General features: G+C 38.2%; 1 protein-coding gene across 3 annotated transcripts in view; it reads right to left on the bottom strand.

The window, feature by feature from the left end:
• Positions 1–1,000: 1,000 nt before the first annotated feature.
• LOC138760432 (small conductance calcium-activated potassium channel protein 2-like) overlaps positions 1,001–19,149 on the bottom strand; it is a 136,586-nt gene continuing 118,437 nt past the window's right edge. For all 3 annotated transcript variants that reach the window (XM_069931019.1, XM_069931027.1, XM_069931030.1), the window contains 3 exons: positions 17,896–18,023; positions 6,050–6,119; positions 1,001–3,157 (listed from right to left, as the gene is read on the bottom strand). In XM_069931019.1, the coding sequence (XP_069787120.1) occupies positions 2,870–3,157; positions 6,050–6,119; positions 17,896–18,023 (486 nt within the window). In that variant the 3' untranslated portion in view covers positions 1,001–2,869. The remainder of the gene's footprint in view (positions 3,158–6,049; positions 6,120–17,895; positions 18,024–19,149) is intronic.

The raw sequence follows: 19,149 nt of genomic DNA, 5'->3' as shown, positions 1-19,149 counted from the left end.
TCTTACTCCTATCTATGTCCCCACGTGGACCATGATATCTGGCTGTTTGCCCACCCCCTCCATATGCTCTGAACTCAATCAGATATGCCCCTGATCCTGGCACCTGGGAGACAACATACCATCTGAGAGCCTCGATCTTGTTCACAGATCCTCCTATATGCTCTCCTAACTAATGAATCCTGTTCCCATGGCTCTCTTCTTCTCCCCCCCTTCCCTTCTGAGCTGGGGGGCCAGCTTCTGTGCCGGTCATGTATGTACCCTGTATTGAACTTGGTAGATCGTCCCTCCCAACAGAATCTAAAACAGTACAGTTGTTGAGGGGAACAGCCACAGGAGTGCTCTGCTCTCTTTGCCTCTTCACCTTCCCTCTCCTGACAATCACCCAGTTACCTGTCTCTTGACTTTTTGGGGTGACTGCCTCCTTGAAATTCCTGTCTATCACTACCTCTGCCTCCCTTAAGATCTGAAGTTCCCTAACTTAGTTTGTCAGGAGCTGCAGCTGGATGTACCCTTTTGCAGGTGTACTGTCCCTGACTTCCCATGCCCTACAATCGAAGCACTGGACTGCCCTAAATACTGCCTCCATTACCTATTCCTAAGTTAATTAAATTAATTAAAGGAACTTACAGCCTTACCTCTGTGGGAGCAAGCCTTTATGTTGAACATTTCACATTTTTAACAGGTATTCATTAATGCAACTCATGGGTTTTTTAATTCTACTCATTAGCAAAACTTTCATGTAATGCTGAAAGTTTCCTTGTTCAAGCTCTTCTACCCCTTATTTCTCATTGGATACTGGTGCCAAAATATATTGTTAACTCTTTGTACTGGATGCATTCACTGGGTGAAAGCGAACTATGACCGTGACTTGGCTCAATGTAGCACAAAAACACTGGAAACAATTGAGGCAGTATTAGTGAAGACAACCATTGCTTTTCAGAATTTGAGAGCTATGTTAACAGGCCATTGTAGTTTGGAGTTTTATTCAGTTGTATGTTCGTATTCCAAGTTACATCATTTACAAAGCATTCTTTAGCAATTCAAAGAGGGCAGATTTCCCTTTGACCAACAGTGATGCTATTTTGCGATTGTCTAACAAATGCACTCTGGTGGTAATGAACAAGACAAATATAAAGCATCTCTCCCCAAGATATCATACATTCAATGTTGAAGATCATTTTAAAATATATTGATATATTGACTGATCACTGTGGCCTATAACTCAATTTTTGGAAACCTACAACTTTAATTATGTAATGGACAAAGTAAGAATTTTAAAATGGAAAACGAAGATCAGTGCCACTCACAGGTTGGGAAGTCATTAGTATATTGAGAGCATTGTGGTTCAAAGGAGGAGGACCGGGAGATGCCAATACTTACATGATGAAAGAAAGCTCCAGATGAATATTGCCTTATATTGAATTTCTCAATGTTATTCAACTCGAAACAGGCAACCCTGACTTTATGAGTCTGGTGAACAGTATAAGATAGCATTTCTCTATTAACATTTACCATTGGAGTGGCAGAATAATAACTACCAGAGGCACTATTTTTCATGGGATACAATGATCTGCATGTGATTCTGATATTAATAAATAATTTATAAACAAAAAAACTGGAGGTTTACAAAAGCAAAATACTGCTATTGCTGAAAATCTGAAATAAAATACAAAATGTTGGAAATACTCAACAGGTGACTCATAGAATAAATGGTTAATGTTTCAGATCAATAGTCTTTCCTAAGAAACAGGAAAAAATAGAAGTTTAAGATGCAATATTACTGTGCAATCTACTTCCCTTGATTAATACTCCGTCATTAAAGATTTCATTTTTGTTTTTCTTTTGTGATTTAAGGGAATAATGCAGATTATTAAAAAATCAGATAAATGGTGTATGATTATTGGTAAAACTTCAACACACCACTTGTAACAGTTATTTCAACACACAAAAGGTTCCATTTATTTAAAATATCAGGGCTTGGTAAATATTGTTTAATTTGATTTCAGTAAGTTGTGTTTCATCTTTTTAATAAAGATAATTCATAGAGTCATACAGCACAGAACAGCTCTTCAACCCAATTTAACCATACAGACCAAGTTTGGATTCTGGGAGAAAGCCATTTGCCTGCATTTGGCCCATGTCCATCTAAACCCTTATTCAAATATCTGTTCATATGTCTTTGCAATGTTAAAACCATTTCTGCCTCTGTAGGTTATTCTGGCAGCTCATTCTAGATGGGTTAAAATGTTGCCTGTTGGATCCCTGTTAAGTCTCTTCCCTCTCTTCTTAAAGCCATGCCCTCTGGTTTTAGAATCATTTACCCTGGAGAAGATATTTTGAACATTAATTTTATCTATGCCTCTCATGACTTTATATACCTCTGTAAGGTCATACCTTCCACATTCCAAGGAATAAAGACCCAGTCTATCTGGTCTCCCCTCCAACTCAAACCTTCGTCCCGGTAATACCGAATGAAATACATCATTTTGATTGTTAAAATAAGATAATTATTGATTGAGCACCCATAGTCCTTTGCCCATTAACAGAAGGGTTTAAACTGACCAGACAGAAATTTCCAGAAATGTTCTTTTTATTATATTATATATTAATAAAGTCAGTTGAAGTGCGCAAGTAAAAAGTCAAGTTGTACAGAAGAAACAATCTATATAGCAGGTTAGGTGCATTCACTGTGCATCTGAGGGAGAGCACTCACTCCTTTTGGCCTAAATAATTTTTCAGGTTCCCTGGATTCTGACATCAGAATCCGGATAACACTGTTTAATATTGTTAGGGCTTTACAATAAAAGCTAAAATATCAACCATATGATGGCAAAAAAAACATTATTTCTAGTGGTTAAAATATTCTCTTCTAGCTACTTTCTGATGATGTTGGTGGAGCTGTTGAGGAGGATCTTCTCCTTCTGGTTGACGATCGTGATCGTTCAGCACTGCAAGGTATTTGTTTCTCGTGGTACTGCATCTGAGCTTCCAGATATTCTCTTTGCTGTTGGATGATCGTCTGACTAATAAGTCCAGGTAGAGCTTGGATTGTTCCTATTAATGTCTCCAATTTAGACTCCAATGTTACAATCCTTTTCTCAAGATCTTCACTCCTTTCATTCAGGTCTGAGATCATGTCGTACATAATATTTTGAGTCTAAAACAAAGGAAAATAACACATTTGGATGTTTTTACAATTTGTTGTGATATTCAAGAAACAAATTGATTGTATTCCAAGCTATCATCAACCAGTAAAGACAACATTCAAAATAAAGCTCCTGTTCTGTAGAAACAATGAATGATCCATGATTAAAAATCCATGCATTTCGTTTAAACAAAATATAATAAAGATTATTTTGGAGACTACCAAAGAATTTGTTGTAGAATAATAAATACATGACATTCTGACAGAAACAATATTTTAATAAATTCAAGTATCAATGCTACATATTTATCAGTGAAGATATCCTCACAGGGTTCAGTCCCAATTCTTGGCATTCTCTTTATTCAATGAACATAGATATTTTTGATAATTTCCTTAATGACAAGTATTTTCTGATGAACAAAAATAATTTGATAGCAAAAATTGCTCTTTATTCTAAACAATGATTGAAAAAGAAAAGGAAAGTACAATCCCCCAAACTAAGCAAGTTTGCTTGATTAGAACTAATAAATGGAACTCACAATCAACGTTATCCCAGTACAAATTTTCAAACAAAAGGAAGTTCTGCTTACTGCTGCAGCAGTGCATCCCAGTACCCAAGAAGAGCAGCATGGGCAACCTCAATGACTTCCGCCCAGTAGCACTAACTTCTACTGTGATGAAATGCTTCAAGAGGCTGGTCATGGTCAGAATTAACACAAACCTAAGTAAAGATCTGGACCCACTGCAATTTGCGTATCGTCAAAATCACCCCAGAGCAGATGCAATATCGCCGGCTCTCCACTCAGCTTTGGTTCACCCAAAAACAGCAAAGAAGACACCTTATTGTTGAAAGTTGTTTGTCGCATTCACAAGAGGCTATTGATAACCTCTGATATTTGCAGCAGAACCAAATTTCCAAGTTGTGGAAAACAATGCACAACTCTACTAGGTCTTTATATCAAAGGGACAATCAAGGTAAGATCCCTTAACATCTTCTTCACTCCCAACATTCTTTATTGCCTGCCTACAGCAGAACTTACTTGTCTTTCTAACAGAAAGGATTAAACAAACAACTTTTGCTTATTTATATTTCACTATATTCCTCAAGAGGACAAGTGAATGATAACTCTGCGGGAAATTATACGCAGCTCTACTATCCAAAATAATAATATTCACCTTTTTTTGTAAAATGCAGACAAAATTTGGTATTTTTTGGTTTCAGAAGATCTCAGCAAAGGTAAATTTTAAAGAAATAACTCCAGTATTCTGACAGAACTGTGCTGGAAGACTTGTCTGACAAAATGTGTGAGTAGTGGGCTCTAAGTCATTCATGCACTCATGACATTATTAAGAGGCGATATTTCAAGAAAGCAGCATTAAGGACCCCACCACCCTATTCTCACTGCTACCATCAGTGAGGCTGAAGACACACACTCAACTTTACAAAAACAGTTTCTTCCCCATCACCATCAGATTTCTGAATGGTCAATGAACCTATGGACACTACCTACTTACAATTTTTAAAAAAAAATCTTGTATTTACATAATTGTAATTTTATAGTAATTTTTGCACCATGTTCTGTACAATATCGCTGTCACAAAACAAATTTCATGACACATGCTTATGGCAATAAACACAATTCTGATTCTGCTGAAGTCATTTGGAAAAATCATATTTACAAAATGTCTGTGGTCTTCTGTATTCGAAATCCTAATGATGTGCTCCCGTGAAGCAAACCACCACACTGGGAATTATAATTCACATATGTTCCCCAAAATTTTATACTGCTGTATGTTACCTGCATATATACCTGCCCTACAATTTTATTACTAAACTTCTGTTGATGCAGTCTCTTCCTACCTCAGTTGATCTGTTGGAGAGAGTTTATGCAATGGTGTCTCAACAATAAAGCTCATCCTCAAGATGACAAAGGTTCCTGCCCTTTATGTAGGAAAAGGAAGGAAGTTCTTGAAGCCTACGCTAACTTGTGCAATCATTCAAAATACTTCTTCGAGCAGAGATATCATATAATCTGTAACTTAATTCCAATCAAGTTAATACCAATGACACACTCTAATTGTGAAATGTTAAATCGATGGCATCTAATAATGAACAACTTTTCAGAATATCCTTGCTCCTCATTTGGTTACTCAAGTAAAACGTGCAATACCAACAATGATATAACTGTGCCAACATATAATTCAGCACAAGTCTGCATCATTTGGACTGTTTCTCAGGCTCAGTTTTCCACCGCACAAGATTGGACACAACCTTGATGGTTTTCGTTTGGCCTGATAGAGAAGCAATCTGCACAGTCCTTTAGTCTGTTGTTTATTTAGCCAGAAGCTTATCTAATTTCCTAATTGTGCTTTAGTAGTGCCCAGCCCGAAGACTTTCCGGAGACACATAATCATAAAAATAGCATGAATAATAATAATTTGGAACCCTCTATTAAGGATAGAACAGTACAAATAGACACTGGTATTACTGTAGCTTTTTGAACTTGCTCCACCTACTCCAAAGTGGGTCTACAAAGTAAATGAAAAAAGTAGTTGAACATTTCATTTACTGAATCATCTGCAGTGACTTGTGTCCATTTATTTGCGTGAATACTTTTCATGACTCGAGATAAATAATGAGATAGGACACTGTGAAGTACACAGAGTGTGTGAGGGAGAGAAATCATGTAAATACAATTTCCCTTGGTTGACTACCTGCTTTATTGATTGTTTGTAAATAATAAATAAAAAGCATTTTTATGAAGATTATGATAACATAGTATCAGAAATAATTCTGTATTAGTGAGGAAAATACTTGAAATGTATAATATAATAATCTATCAATTAATAACAAATGTGCAATATTTTAAGCAAATCAAAAATTCATAATATACCCCCACTAACCTTAGCAAGATCCACCAAAGTATTTGCTTGATCATTTAATTTTCGTTGTTCCATTTTTACACTTCGTAACCTGAAGGCAACATTCGTTTTAGTTGGTCAATTTCATTTCATTCTGCAATGTTATCTTTAAAAAAGAACATGCAGTAAAATTCACCAGACCAAACCACCTGCATGAACAATGACTTTTTTCACTTTTAAAAATTCAAAATCACTTATCTGTCTATTAAATGAGAAGCATGCTTCCTTGATATGGAAATAATTGGTAGCATAGAAAAATGTGTGCATTTTATATTATATTAGACACAGCTTCAAATGACAAAAATAATAAGAGAACTTTACAAATGTCAGACCAAAGTTTAGGCATTCATAAAAAGCCTAAGTATCATGACCATTAGACATAGGATGGAGATAGATCAGTGTCAGACCATCCCCAAAGTTCTCCATACTTTCCACTTGATGCCCATTTATTCAAAACAAAATATGTTTATTATGATCGAATTGAACTCTGAAGGACATCTACAAAGAGGAAGAAATGTGGTATCCCAATCCTTTTTAAATGCCAAAGAACAAATGTGCAAAAGGTAGGTTTTCCCTATTTTGAAGGGTTCACTCTTAGCACAGCCAATATATTAATATACAATAGTCAAGCTCCATTTTAACTTTGAATCAAAATTAAGATCATTTGCAACACCTTCTACTAGATCCTGGTTTTTAAAAAAAATGCCACTAACAAACCTCAAACTTTAGAAACTGTTGACAATTCCAATACTTGCTTTTATAGCATTCCTAATAATTGATTAAATTTAATAGTCGTGTGAAGGAACAAGAATTCTGAAGACAAATCTTGCACATTTTTTTTCAATTTCAAGACTTGAGTTGTTGATTAAATACTTTGCAGCGATGCTCAAAACCATAAACCTGTGCCTTAAATTTCACTGCCAAAATGTGGCAGCTTCCTTCTACTTAATGGTGCCACTTAATGACTCAATGGTGCTGAATGCTAATTACACTGCTTGAGATGTTATCAGCAGAATCTGAGAAACCAAAGAAAAATGACAAAATTATCTCAATTACACCCTTGGTTGTACAACTATGGACATGATTCCTTGAACAAAAAAAATTCTGAAAGTATGTACAGTATTTATTCAACAGTTGTCCACTTCCAGAATCCAACTTAAATAATGCAGTGGGCCAAAATCAGACCAAACTCAGTTAAGAATTTTCAGTACTTCTTATACTCATCCTAGAGGTCCCTTGGCCCTTTATATCAGAAATATTCCTATGTCCGTCTGGCCTGATACCAGTCCTGCAAAATGGATTTGATCAAGATAAGCTTGTTTCAATGTAGCTCAGTGATAAGTGAGAGTCCTATTAAAAATAAAACACTTTTAACATCTTGCAGCCAGTCGTAACCTGTTTAGAATGTCATCCCCTACATTGAATTATGATGGTACATGATGTTTCAGAGCAACTTTTTAAAATTTTCAATCCGATTGTTGTGACTCAATGCAATTTGACACACGTTTTCACAATACAAAATTGTTTTGTGGGAACATTTAGTCTGTATTAGTTTCCACAACCAGTATTTATTTTAAGGCTTTGTTTATGATTTTTCCATGGTTTGAGATGAAGATTGATTGTAATTAATTAGCTTTTGTATTTTTAATACATTAACAGAAGTTTTGGTTGGTTAACAAACAGAAAATTAATTTACTTCCAGAACAAATATATGATTTCACTTTAGGATGTTACAATTTATTTAATCAATGTGACATGTTAACACTCCACAATGTTTAACTTTCTTCATAACTCTGTCATGATTACTGAATAAGACCAGATTCAACGTACAAAGGAAAGTTAACGTCATCTGGGAGGCAATAATCAATCTATGTAAACTTTTTTAAATCCTGTGAGTTTCAGTGAATTCCTCAAAACATCACATTATTCTGCAGATTAAGCTATGGTCCGCGCTGTAAACTGTTATATGGTTATATGTTATATTTTAACATCATCATTCAACCTAATAAACTAATTGTAGAAGGTGATTTCAGGTTTTAAATTTAAACTCTTAAGCATGCATTCACGTAAAAAAATTGTTACCTGTGACCATTAATTATAATTATTAAAGTTGTATTATTTGCTTCTATGTTTTGTTAACAGACTCATGACACTCTCATCAATCTGCTAAGTAGTTAGAGAGGTGAGAGGTGCAGGATGCATAGAGTCAGTGTTGATCTCATGCGTGCAAACAGGAAAATGATACAAGTGAGGTGAGAGATAAGTAAGAGTCACCAGTTACTTAACAGCTACACGAATACAATGACCAAAAGTAATTACGCAGGACTTGTCATATTCTGAAATATAAACAATCAAACACAAAACACATTGAAATACTCAGTACCAACTTCCTTTGCCATCTCCAACATCATCAGCTTGTTTCTTTAATCTGTAATTATTTAATTCTCCCTCACAACTGTGCTTATGGTTTCTCTCCTCAAGTGGGGGCACTAAATCTCTATTTCTTTCAAACCCACTACCTTCAACACAATCTCTTTTATTGAGCACCAGTGACCTGTTTGAATATTTAATGCAAATCAAGTTTTGTTTGGATAATCTTCCATTTTAAAAGTTATTCTACAAATTGATGCTATTGTTGTTGAAAACTAGATTAAGTACTGGAAGGGAAGTATTTTTATAAAGATGGTAGGAACTTCACGAGAACTAAGTAACAGCACAGCTCAGGAACAGGCCCTTTGGCCCGTAAAATCTGTACAAAATATGACGCTAAATTAAACAAAATCTCTTATGTCTACATATGATCCATATCCCCCCCCCCTCCCCCCAATCCCTGCATATTCACACATTTATCCAAAGCTTCGGAATGCTTCTGAAACAAACCAATTTTTTGACTTTGCATTCTGAACAGAATGAGCACACATCAGATATTTTGCCACAAAGTGCATAATTTAATGATGGAAAATTATGCAATAGATCCTTATTGCCCAAAGAGATGCTGAAAGATGGTGGCGGTACCAGAGCCATTGCAGTGGCAGTGCTGTCACAGGTGCAGACCTGCAGGGAATGAGGGAGCAGAGATGCAGCACTCCAGCGAGGTCCAGCCACCCAGTTGACTGCTGTTGCTCCGCACGGGCATTGAAAGGCCCATTGAGGGAGCTGACGGTGGCTTTAGTTGAAATCCTGCAACCACGGATCTGCAGACTCCAAGGAAGTGGAGGACTGGAGCAGGGCACCAGAGGATGGGAAGGTCACACCCCATCTGAGGAGAAGTGGAGAAGATAACCCACTGGGTTGGTGACCTTGGCAGCGGACCAGTGCATGTGGTGGGCTGCTGGTGACTCGAGGCAAGGAACCTGTGGAAGCTGTGGGCTCCTGGAGACTGCTGTCAGGAGAATGAACTGGGCTGCAGACTGCTGGAGACTGACTCAAACTGGCTGGAGAGGGTACCAGGTACTGGAACCAGAATGCAAGTAGGAGCTGAGGGCGCTGAAAGATCCCTGACTGTGTCTGAGGTTCGGATCTGGAGCTCGGGTTGCCAGTGATTTGGACTGGACTCTGTGTGGCTGCAGGGGCTGCAGAAGTGCTGGAGGTGAATCTACGGATATTCGGTGACTTTGGGGAGACTCTCTTTTGCTTCTCACTCTCTGATTGTCAGTCTGTCAGAGTCGCTTAGACAATTCCTGCTGGTGGTGAATCTGTCTGCCTTGCATCGGGCAAAAATAAATTTCGTAATGTGACACTGTTTTATTACTGTGATAATAAATGAAATCTTGAATCATATAAGTACCACAGCCCATCCTGGTGCAAAGAGAACACAAAAACAGAATAAACAGGAGCAGAAGTAGGCCATCTGACCTATCAAGCCTTTTCTGCCATTCAATAAAATCACGGTTAATCTGGTTATGGATTCAGCTCCACCTCTCTGCCTATCCCCATGACCCATTACTCCCCCCTTTGCAAGAGTCTTCTGATTGGGTAACTGGGTCTTAAATATGTATAATGAAATGTCTCTACTGCTTACTTATGCTGAGAATTTCTGATTCACTACTCTCTGGGAAAAGCAGTTCCTCCTCATCTCTATGCTAAGACTAAATATTATGCACTTGGGAGGTCAAGTGTAAGGGGAAAGTGTTCTGTTAACGGCAGGACTCTTATCAGCATTGATATGCAGAGGGTTCTAAGAGTCCAAGTCCATAGCTCCCAGAAAGAGGCTGAACAGGTAGTTAGGAGTGTAAATGAGATGTATGGTAAGTTTGTCTTCATTGGTCTGGGCATTGAATACAAAAGTAAGGAAGCCATGTTGCAAAGGCATAAAATTTTGTTAGGGCCGCACTTGGGGAATAGTGTGCAGTTCTGGTCACCTCTTTACAGGAAGGACGTGGAGACTTTGGAAAGAGTACAAAAGAAATTTACCAGGATGTTGCCTGGATTAGAGGAAATGGCCGAAGCATTGAACAAATATTTTGTGTCAGTCTTCACGGTGGAAGACACGTCCAGCATGCCCAAGTGCGGAATTAAGGATGCGAATGTTGGGGAGGGACTTGATAAAATAGTTGTTACAAAGGAAGTAGTGATGGAGAAACTAATGGGACTAAAGCCAGACAAATCACCTGGTCCTGATGATAAGCATCCAAGGGTTCTGAAGGAAATGGCAGAAGTTATAGTTGATGCATTCGTGGACATATACCAAAATTCCTTGGATTCTGGGCAGGTCCCGGCAGAATGGAAGGCAGCAAATGTCACGCCACTTTTTAAGAAGGGATGTAGGTAGAAGACTGGAAATTATCGGCCAATTAGCTTGACGTCTGTAGTTGGAAAAATGCTTGAAGCCGTCATTAAAGATGAAATAGTGAAACTTTTGGAATGTAAGGCAGACGGAGCATGGTTTTAGAAAGGGAAGATCTTGTTTGACAAACTTGTTAGGATTCTTTGAGGATATAATGGGTGCGGTGGATAGAGGGGAACAGGTTGATGTTGTATATTTGGATTTCCAGAAAGCATTTGATAAGGTGCCGCACAAGAGACTTCTCAGTAAGTTACAGGAAAGTGGAATCCAGGGAAGTATATTGGCCTGGATTGAAAATTGGTTGTCTGACAGGAGGCAGAGAGTCGGGATAAGTGGGAGTTTTTCAGGTTGGCAGAGAGTGGTAAGTGAGGTGCCGCAGGGGTCAGTGTTAGGCCCACACTGTTCATCATTTACATTGATGACTTGGAGAAGGGGACAAAATGTGGGGTAGCCAAGTTTGTGGATGACACCAAATTGAGTGGAAGAGAAAATTGTAATGAGGATGTGGAGAGTCTCCCGAGGGATATAGTTAAGCTGGATGAGTGGGCAAAGGTCTGGCAGATGGAGTACAATGTTAGTAAGTGTGAGGTTATCCACTTTGGCAAGAAAAATAAAAGGGCTGAATATTATTTAAAGGGTGAAAAGCTACAGCATGCTGTTGTGCAGAGGGACTTGGGAGTGCTTGTGCATGAATCACAAAAAGTTAGGTTGCAGGTGCAGCAGGTTATTAAGAAGGCAAATGGAATGTTGGCCTTCATCGCTTGAGGAATTGAATTCAGGAGTAGGGAGGTAATGTTGCAACTGTTTCAGGTACTGGTGAGACTGCACCTGGAGTACTGTGTCCAGTTCTGGTCTCCATATTTGAGGAAGGATATACTACCTTTGGAGACGGTCCAGAGGAGGTTTACTAGGTTGATCCCTGGGATGAAGGGGTTGACTTACGATGAAAGATTAAATCATCTAGGATTGTATTCACACGAGTTCAGAAGAATGAGAGGAGATCTTATAGAAACATATAGGATTATGAAGGGTATGGATAGGATAGATGTAGGAAGGTTTTTTTGAGCTGGCCGGGGAAACTAAAACGAGAGGACACAGTCTAAAGATTCTGGGGAGTAGATTTAGGACAGAGATGAGGAAAAATAGTTTTTCCCAGAGAGTAGTGAATGTTTGGAATTCTCTAACCAGGAAAGTGGTTGAGGCTGCCTCATTAAACATATTTAAAATTCGGTTAGATAAATTTTTATATGATAGAAGAATTAGGGGATATGGGGAGAAGGCAGGTAGGTGGAGTTAGGTCATAAATTAGATCAGCCATGATCTTATTGAATGGCGGAGCAGGCTTGATGGGCCATTTTTGGCCTACTCCTGTTCCTACTTCCTATGTTCCTATGACCTCAAAGGAGAGATTGGACAAACTTTAGTGGTCTTCTTCTCTAGAGCATCAGAGGCTGAGGGGAATGATGATAGAAGTATATAAAATTATGGAGTTAGATAGGGTAGACAGTCAGAATCCACCACCCCCCCCACCACACCAGCCAACATGGCAAGAAAAAAAAATCACGTTTAAGGTGGAAGGTAGGCGAGGATTTAAAGGAAGTGTATAGGGCAAACAGAGGAACTACTGACATGGTCTTTGCCCTCAGACAGCTCCAAGAAAAGCGCAGAGCACAAAACAAAGGACTCTACATCACCTTTGTTGACCTCACCAAAGCCTTCGACACCGTGAGTAGGAAAGGGCTTTGGCAAATACTAGAGCGCCTCGGATGCCCCCCAAAGTTCCTCAACATGGTTATCCAACTGCACGAAAACCAACAAGGTCGGGTCAGATACAGCTCTCTGAACCCTTCTCCATTAACAATGGCATGAAGCAAGGCTGCGTTCTCGCACCAACCCTCTTTACAATCTTCTTCAGCATGATGCTGAAACAAGCCATGAAAGACTTCAACAATGAAGACGCTGTTTACATCCGGTACCGCACGGATGGCAGTCTCTTCAATCAGAGGCGCCTGCAAGCTCACACCAAGACATAAGAGCAACTTGTCCGTGAACTACTCTTTGCAGATGATGCCGCTTTTGTTGCCCATTCAGAGCAAGCTCTTCAGCACTTGACGTCCTGTTTTGTGGAAACTGCCAAAATGTTTGGCCTGGAAGTCAGCCTGAAGAAAACTGAGGTCCTCCATCAGCCAGCTCCCCACCATGACTACCAGCCCCCCCACATCTCCATCGGGCACATTAAACTCAAATCGGTCAACCAGTTTACCTATCTCGGTTGCACCATTTCATCGGATGCAAGGATCGACAACGAGATAGACAACAGACTCGCCAAGGCAAATAGCGCCTTTGGAAGACTACACAAAAGAGTCTGGAAAAACAACCAACTGAAAAACCTCACAAAGATAAGCGTATACAGAGCCATTGTCATACCCACACTCCTGTTCAGCTCCGAATCATGGGTCCTTTACTGGCATTACCTACGGCTCCTAGAACGCTTCCACCAGCGTTGTCTCCGCTCCATCCTCAACATTCATTGGAGCGACTTCATCTCCAACATCGAAGTACTCAAGATGGCAGAGGCTGACAGCATCGAATTCACGCTGCTGAAGATCAAACTGCGCTGGGTAGGTCATGCTCCAGAATGGAGGACCATCGCCTTCCCAAGATCGTGTTATATGGCAAGCTCTCCACTGGCCACCGAGACAGAGGTGCACCAAAGAAGAGGTACAAGGACTGCCTAAAGAAAGCTCTTGGTGCCTGCCACATTGACCATCGCCAGTGGGCTGATATCGCCTCAAACCGTGCATCTTGGCGCCTCACAGTTCGGCGGGCAGCAACCTCCTTTGAAGAAGACCGCAGAGCCCACCTCACTGTCAAAAGACAAAGGAGGAAAAACCCAACATCCAACCCCAACCAACCAATTTTCCCTTGTAACCGCTGCAACCGTGTCTGCCTGTCCTGCATTGGTCTTGTCAGCCACAAACGACCCTGTAGCTGACGTGGATATTACCCCTCCATAAATCTTCGTCCACGAAGCCAAGCCAAGCCAAAGGGCAAGGTCTTTTTTTTAAATAGAGAGAGTGGTAGGTGTTTGGAGTTAGTTGCCTGGCGTAGCAGTGGAAGTTGATACAATAGTAGTATCTCAGAGGATTTAGATGGATCCATGAATATGCTAGGATTGGAGAAATGTGTAAGATGTGTATGCACCAAATATATTATTTAATTTGGCATCATACTTCACACTCATAGTGTGGGGGGGAGAGCCTGTTCTTGTGCTGCAATGTCCCAGAAATTTTGTTTATTTTAACCTAATACTGGAAAACTGATTACAGAATTGAGTGGAAAATCTTCCTTCAAAGAGCGATCTATATCAACAAGATCTATATCAACAAAGTCAAACATGGTCTATAAATCTAGAGGTGCAGCACAAGAACAGGCCCTACCAACCCATGAGCTCGTGCCCCACAAATATCCCTACAATCTTCATATGTTTTTGAAGGATGGAGGAAACCGAAGCGACCAGAGGAAACCCGTGAAGACATAGGGAGAACCTGCAAACTCCTTACAGACTGTACGTAATTTGAACCTGGGTCACTGGTGCTGTAATAGCATTGCATTAATTGCTATGCTAACTGTACCGTCTAAAAGAGACAAACGTTTCTCTGCTTCGCTTCAATTGATCACCCCACCTAAATAGGTTGGCTAAAGTGGTGCAGATCCAAAACCTGATGTTAAATTTTCACTTGCATTTTTCCCACTGGGCAGGCAGGTGAAAAGTTGACCCTATTCTTTCAAACTCTGAACTTATTTCAGAGTGTGAAAACAGGTAACATTTCCACATCTCTGTAACATCCCTGATTCCATCCATATGTGATAAGACTCTAAATCATCACCTCATCTGTATAACATGATAAAAAAACACACCAAGAATTCATCATTACTTCAAAACTGAGATATTTATACAAACAAAAAATGTAATAGTTTCTCCAATTAATGTTTTAGCACTTTGGATGACATAATAAAACCAAATGTATAAGATCACATTCAGAATTTTTTTAAATGAGATTCTTAAATATTTCTATTCATGACATGCAGGCTCGAGTTTCCCCATTAGAACAAAAATAATTGAAATAAACCAAATTATTCTGAGATCTATTGCAACTAAAAAAAATACAGACAATATATCTGAACAAGCAAAGAATTGCTGGAGGAACTCAGCAGGTCAGACAGCTTCCATGAGCAGGAATGGTCAAAGTTTTGTTTCTGAACCTTTATCAATGGGTAAAAATGCATATATAGAAGGGGAATAAAGATGGGGTAAGGCCCCTGGGGTGAAAACAATGAAGACAGAAGGTGTGAGAGGTGGAGATACAGGTAGAACGGGGATGGGGAAAGAACAATTAAAGAGGGAGAGAGAAAAAAAAAGTTCAGTAGAACGTAATGAAAAGATGGAAACAGTGAAATCAGATGGGTTAGGGATTACCGATCAGTGTTCATGCTGTCCAGGAAGAATATAATGCACTTTTCTTCAAGTTTACATTAGGCCTCACCCGGATGATGGATGAGGCAGAGGATAGATATGTCATTGCATGAATGGTTGAGGGAGTTGAAATGGTTGTTCACAGGAGGCTCAAGTTGAGACCCACCCACAGAGTATCGGTGTTTGTGAAACAGTCACCCAATCTACGTTTAGTCTCACTGAAGTGGAGAAGGCCATACCAAGTATTCTGTTGTCAAGTGTGAGGAGATATTTTCCTCTGTAGTGGGGAGACCAAACATGGACTGAGTGACCGCTTTGCAGAATACCTCTCCTCAGACCCTCTTCCAGCTGTGGCTCAACAGTATTTCTGTGTTTAATTACCACTCTGATCACTCTACCTTCTACAATGCTCCATATAAAATCAAACAGCAGCAGCGTTCAATTGGGTGCTTTACGCTTGTACAATAGTTTCTTCTTCAGTTAATTTCCCTTGTCTGCTACCCCATCACAAAATCTTTTGTTCTTTCCTTCCCTCTTCACTTTTCTGAAAGCCTATTAATTTACAAGTTCTGATGAAAGAAAAGCTCTGAACCTGATACATTAACATTTTATTTCTCTCCACGAATGCTACATGAGCATTTTGCATTTTGGCTTATTTATTAGTAAAACCCTAATAACATTTTCCTATAAAAAATGTTGTTACATTATTTAAATTATAATTAACTACCAGACACCAATCTTCTCAGTGTCAATAATTAACCAATGAAGATTTTAGTAGTGGCAAATAGTGTTACTGGAATGTATTAAATTATGTGAATATATAATTTTATTTTGTGCAAAATTGCTTATTCTGTTTTACAGATTCTTCACAGGGAAGTTTAGCTGCAAGAGCAAAATAAATAAGATAAAATCAGTATTAGTCCAAAGCTTTTTTGTTCTTATCTTTTGTTAAGAACAACCATTTACCATTTCATGATTCCAAATGAATTTCACTTATCACAGATTAGATCATGATCTCTGATCAGGTTTCCATGGAGGTGGTCAAACCATTAGATTCACAAATGATAATACCTTTTTCTTGCATGCATAGGGATTTGAAAAATCATTGGAATACAACACACATAACTTACTTTCGAGCTCTAGTTTCATTTTGTAGAAATACAAAAAAGACAAACAAAAAGAAAGTAAATGTAAAATAAGGTACACCATAAAACAATTACAAAATAATATCAATTTGACAACAGTTTCACTCTTTCTAGAACAGACTAGGGTATAAGCAAATAACTTCAATTTAACCCATTGAAAATAAAAATTTTAGTGAAACCAACTTTGTTTATCAATCAATTTGATAAATTTATAATTAAAATAATGCAACTTTGATTTGGTACCAACAAAAGATCAACAAAACAACAGAAATTCATCTCAGAATGACACACTGCTAGAAATACTAAGAATTATCATTTTATATTGCCTTTGGATGTTTTTGTTTACAAATGTTTATTCAAAGGGTTAAAAAAGGGAATGGACAGAAAACCAACCCAACACAAAAAAAATAAAAGACACATGCATTATTTTTCACAAGAACTTTTCACAAATCCCAGTAAATAGAAAAAAAACATTATTATTATTAGTAAGTTTACATACAAGGAAATTGGATAGAAATAACTTCTAAATAGAAGTATTTATCCTGGGTCTCTTGTGCATGTAATTCCGTGATCCTTGCTGGAAAGAGGACATGGGTTCAAGATTGAGCTATGCACCCATTTCACCCACCTTTGCTTCCTGTAAGTTTGGTTCCCCGCTAGCAGAGCACAATCACAGAATTACCACACATCTTTAAAATTTCATTATTAAAACCACACACACATACAAAAAAAAACATGATTTTAAAACAATAAACATTATTAGCACCAACGATTAGTCATTTGGAATTTAACACATTACTTAGGGTGGCACGGTTGATGTAGAGCGCAATATGGTTGGTGTAGCGGTTAGCGCAATGCCTTTGGCCAGCGATTGGGACCAGACGGGGGTTCAAATCCCGTGCTGTCTGTAAGGAGTTTGTACGTTCTCCCCCTGTCTGCGTGGGTTTTATCTGGGGACTCCGGTTTCCTCCCACCATTCAAAAACGTACTAGGGCTGTAGGTTAATGGGGTGTAAATTGGGCGGCACTGACTCGTGGGCCGAAATAGCCCGTCTAATTTTTTTTTAAAATTAAACATTTAACAGTAACAAAAGCATTTCATTTCAAAGCATACATAGTACAAGGAATTGATAAATCAAACAATGGCAGAATCTTGCGCTGTTTGTAAGGAGTTTATATGTACTGGGAGTGTAGGCTAAACTGGGTGGCACAGACCCGTGGCTGAAATGGCCTGTTTCTGTGCTGTATGTCTAAATTTAATATAGAACTCCTGTTTTTGACAGTTTTGCTTACATTTGACTTGTATGATTGAATAGTCATTTTCCATTTCTGGGTTTTTTTTGTCCCTCTTAGTGAGGAAAGGCATTTTATCCTGCAGTTTGCACAATTGAATCACTGGCCAAAATATGAACAATACTCACTGATGGATGGCTTGCAAAAATTTGCGTTGATGTTTCCTCACTTTTGCATGGTCAATCTTTTTAACCAACTTAGTGTTTTTGTATATTAACCATGTTTCCCTGAGAACATTGGCAGCTGCATTTTTCACCTATACGTAAAAGTTGAGAGTTACTTTTTGTACCTTTTTGAGCACAAAGCTTATTTTTATAGTTAGAAAAGATAAATGAATCAAACATAATTTTTTTTACAATACCTCAACAGCATTTATATCTGCCATTTAATACAAAATCCAATGCCAAAGCACCATTGGATAGATTTGATTATATTCTACTATAATAATATCAAAAATTATTACTAACAGTTTGCAATTACATATTTTTTATTGAAATGGAATTGTAGTTTGCATAGAATTAATTGACATGGTAGTTTACATACAAATCTGAAACCCTAAGATGCCATTAGTTAGTCATAGCTCCTTATCACTAAAGGTTATCACCAGAATTTTTAAGGGATTCCATTGTAACTGAACCTCTGCAAGCAACTTAGATATGTCTCATAAAATGTGAAAGCAAGAAACCAAAGCTGTTAATGTCCTAAATCATTTAAAATTTATTTAGTTATACAAGGTAGGACAACCATTTCTGCTACAGTGTTTATTTTGGGCTAGAGATACTTTCAAAATAATGGTGTGGTTAATGGTGTGACAAATTCAAAAGAGTACAGATGACCAATTAAGCACAAAAATTCCTATCCACAAAAGCACACTATCATTCAGCTTGTTCAAGTAAAATCTTGCTGTCTGTTTCAAAAATGAATGCATTAAGTTGGATTGGTGCAAAGCTTAAATAATTAATTTTAAATGAATCAACTACAAAAAAGTTAATGCATTTCCATTTCAATCAGTTAATTACTTTATAAAGATAACTATTACACATGCACAGAGCTTATTTTCTTCAAGTTCCAATACATACAGTACCAAAAATCAAAAATTAAAGTGTGTTAACTTTCCTCTTCTGTCTCTTTCCCCTTCCATTGCTTTTCTTCTAGTGGGTGATTTGGCACTGAATTCACCTGCTCTCATTTACACTTTCTCCCAAGTCTATACATTTCACAATTCTTTAACCTAATTGGTTAAGAAAACTGGTCCTCCTTACCCAATGCTTGTGACTGCAATATTGATCCTCTGCACTTATTTACTTTAGTTGCATCAACAGTACCAACCAAACCCATGACCTCTACCACCAGTAGAAAGTCCAGTATACTCACAGGAATAT

This window comes from Narcine bancroftii, chromosome 1 (genome assembly GCF_036971445.1).
Source record: "Narcine bancroftii isolate sNarBan1 chromosome 1, sNarBan1.hap1, whole genome shotgun sequence".
Taxonomy (NCBI): domain Eukaryota; kingdom Metazoa; phylum Chordata; class Chondrichthyes; order Torpediniformes; family Narcinidae; genus Narcine; species Narcine bancroftii.
The sequence above is the reverse complement of the archived record's forward strand: the minus strand, read 5'-3'. Positions and strand labels throughout refer to the sequence as shown.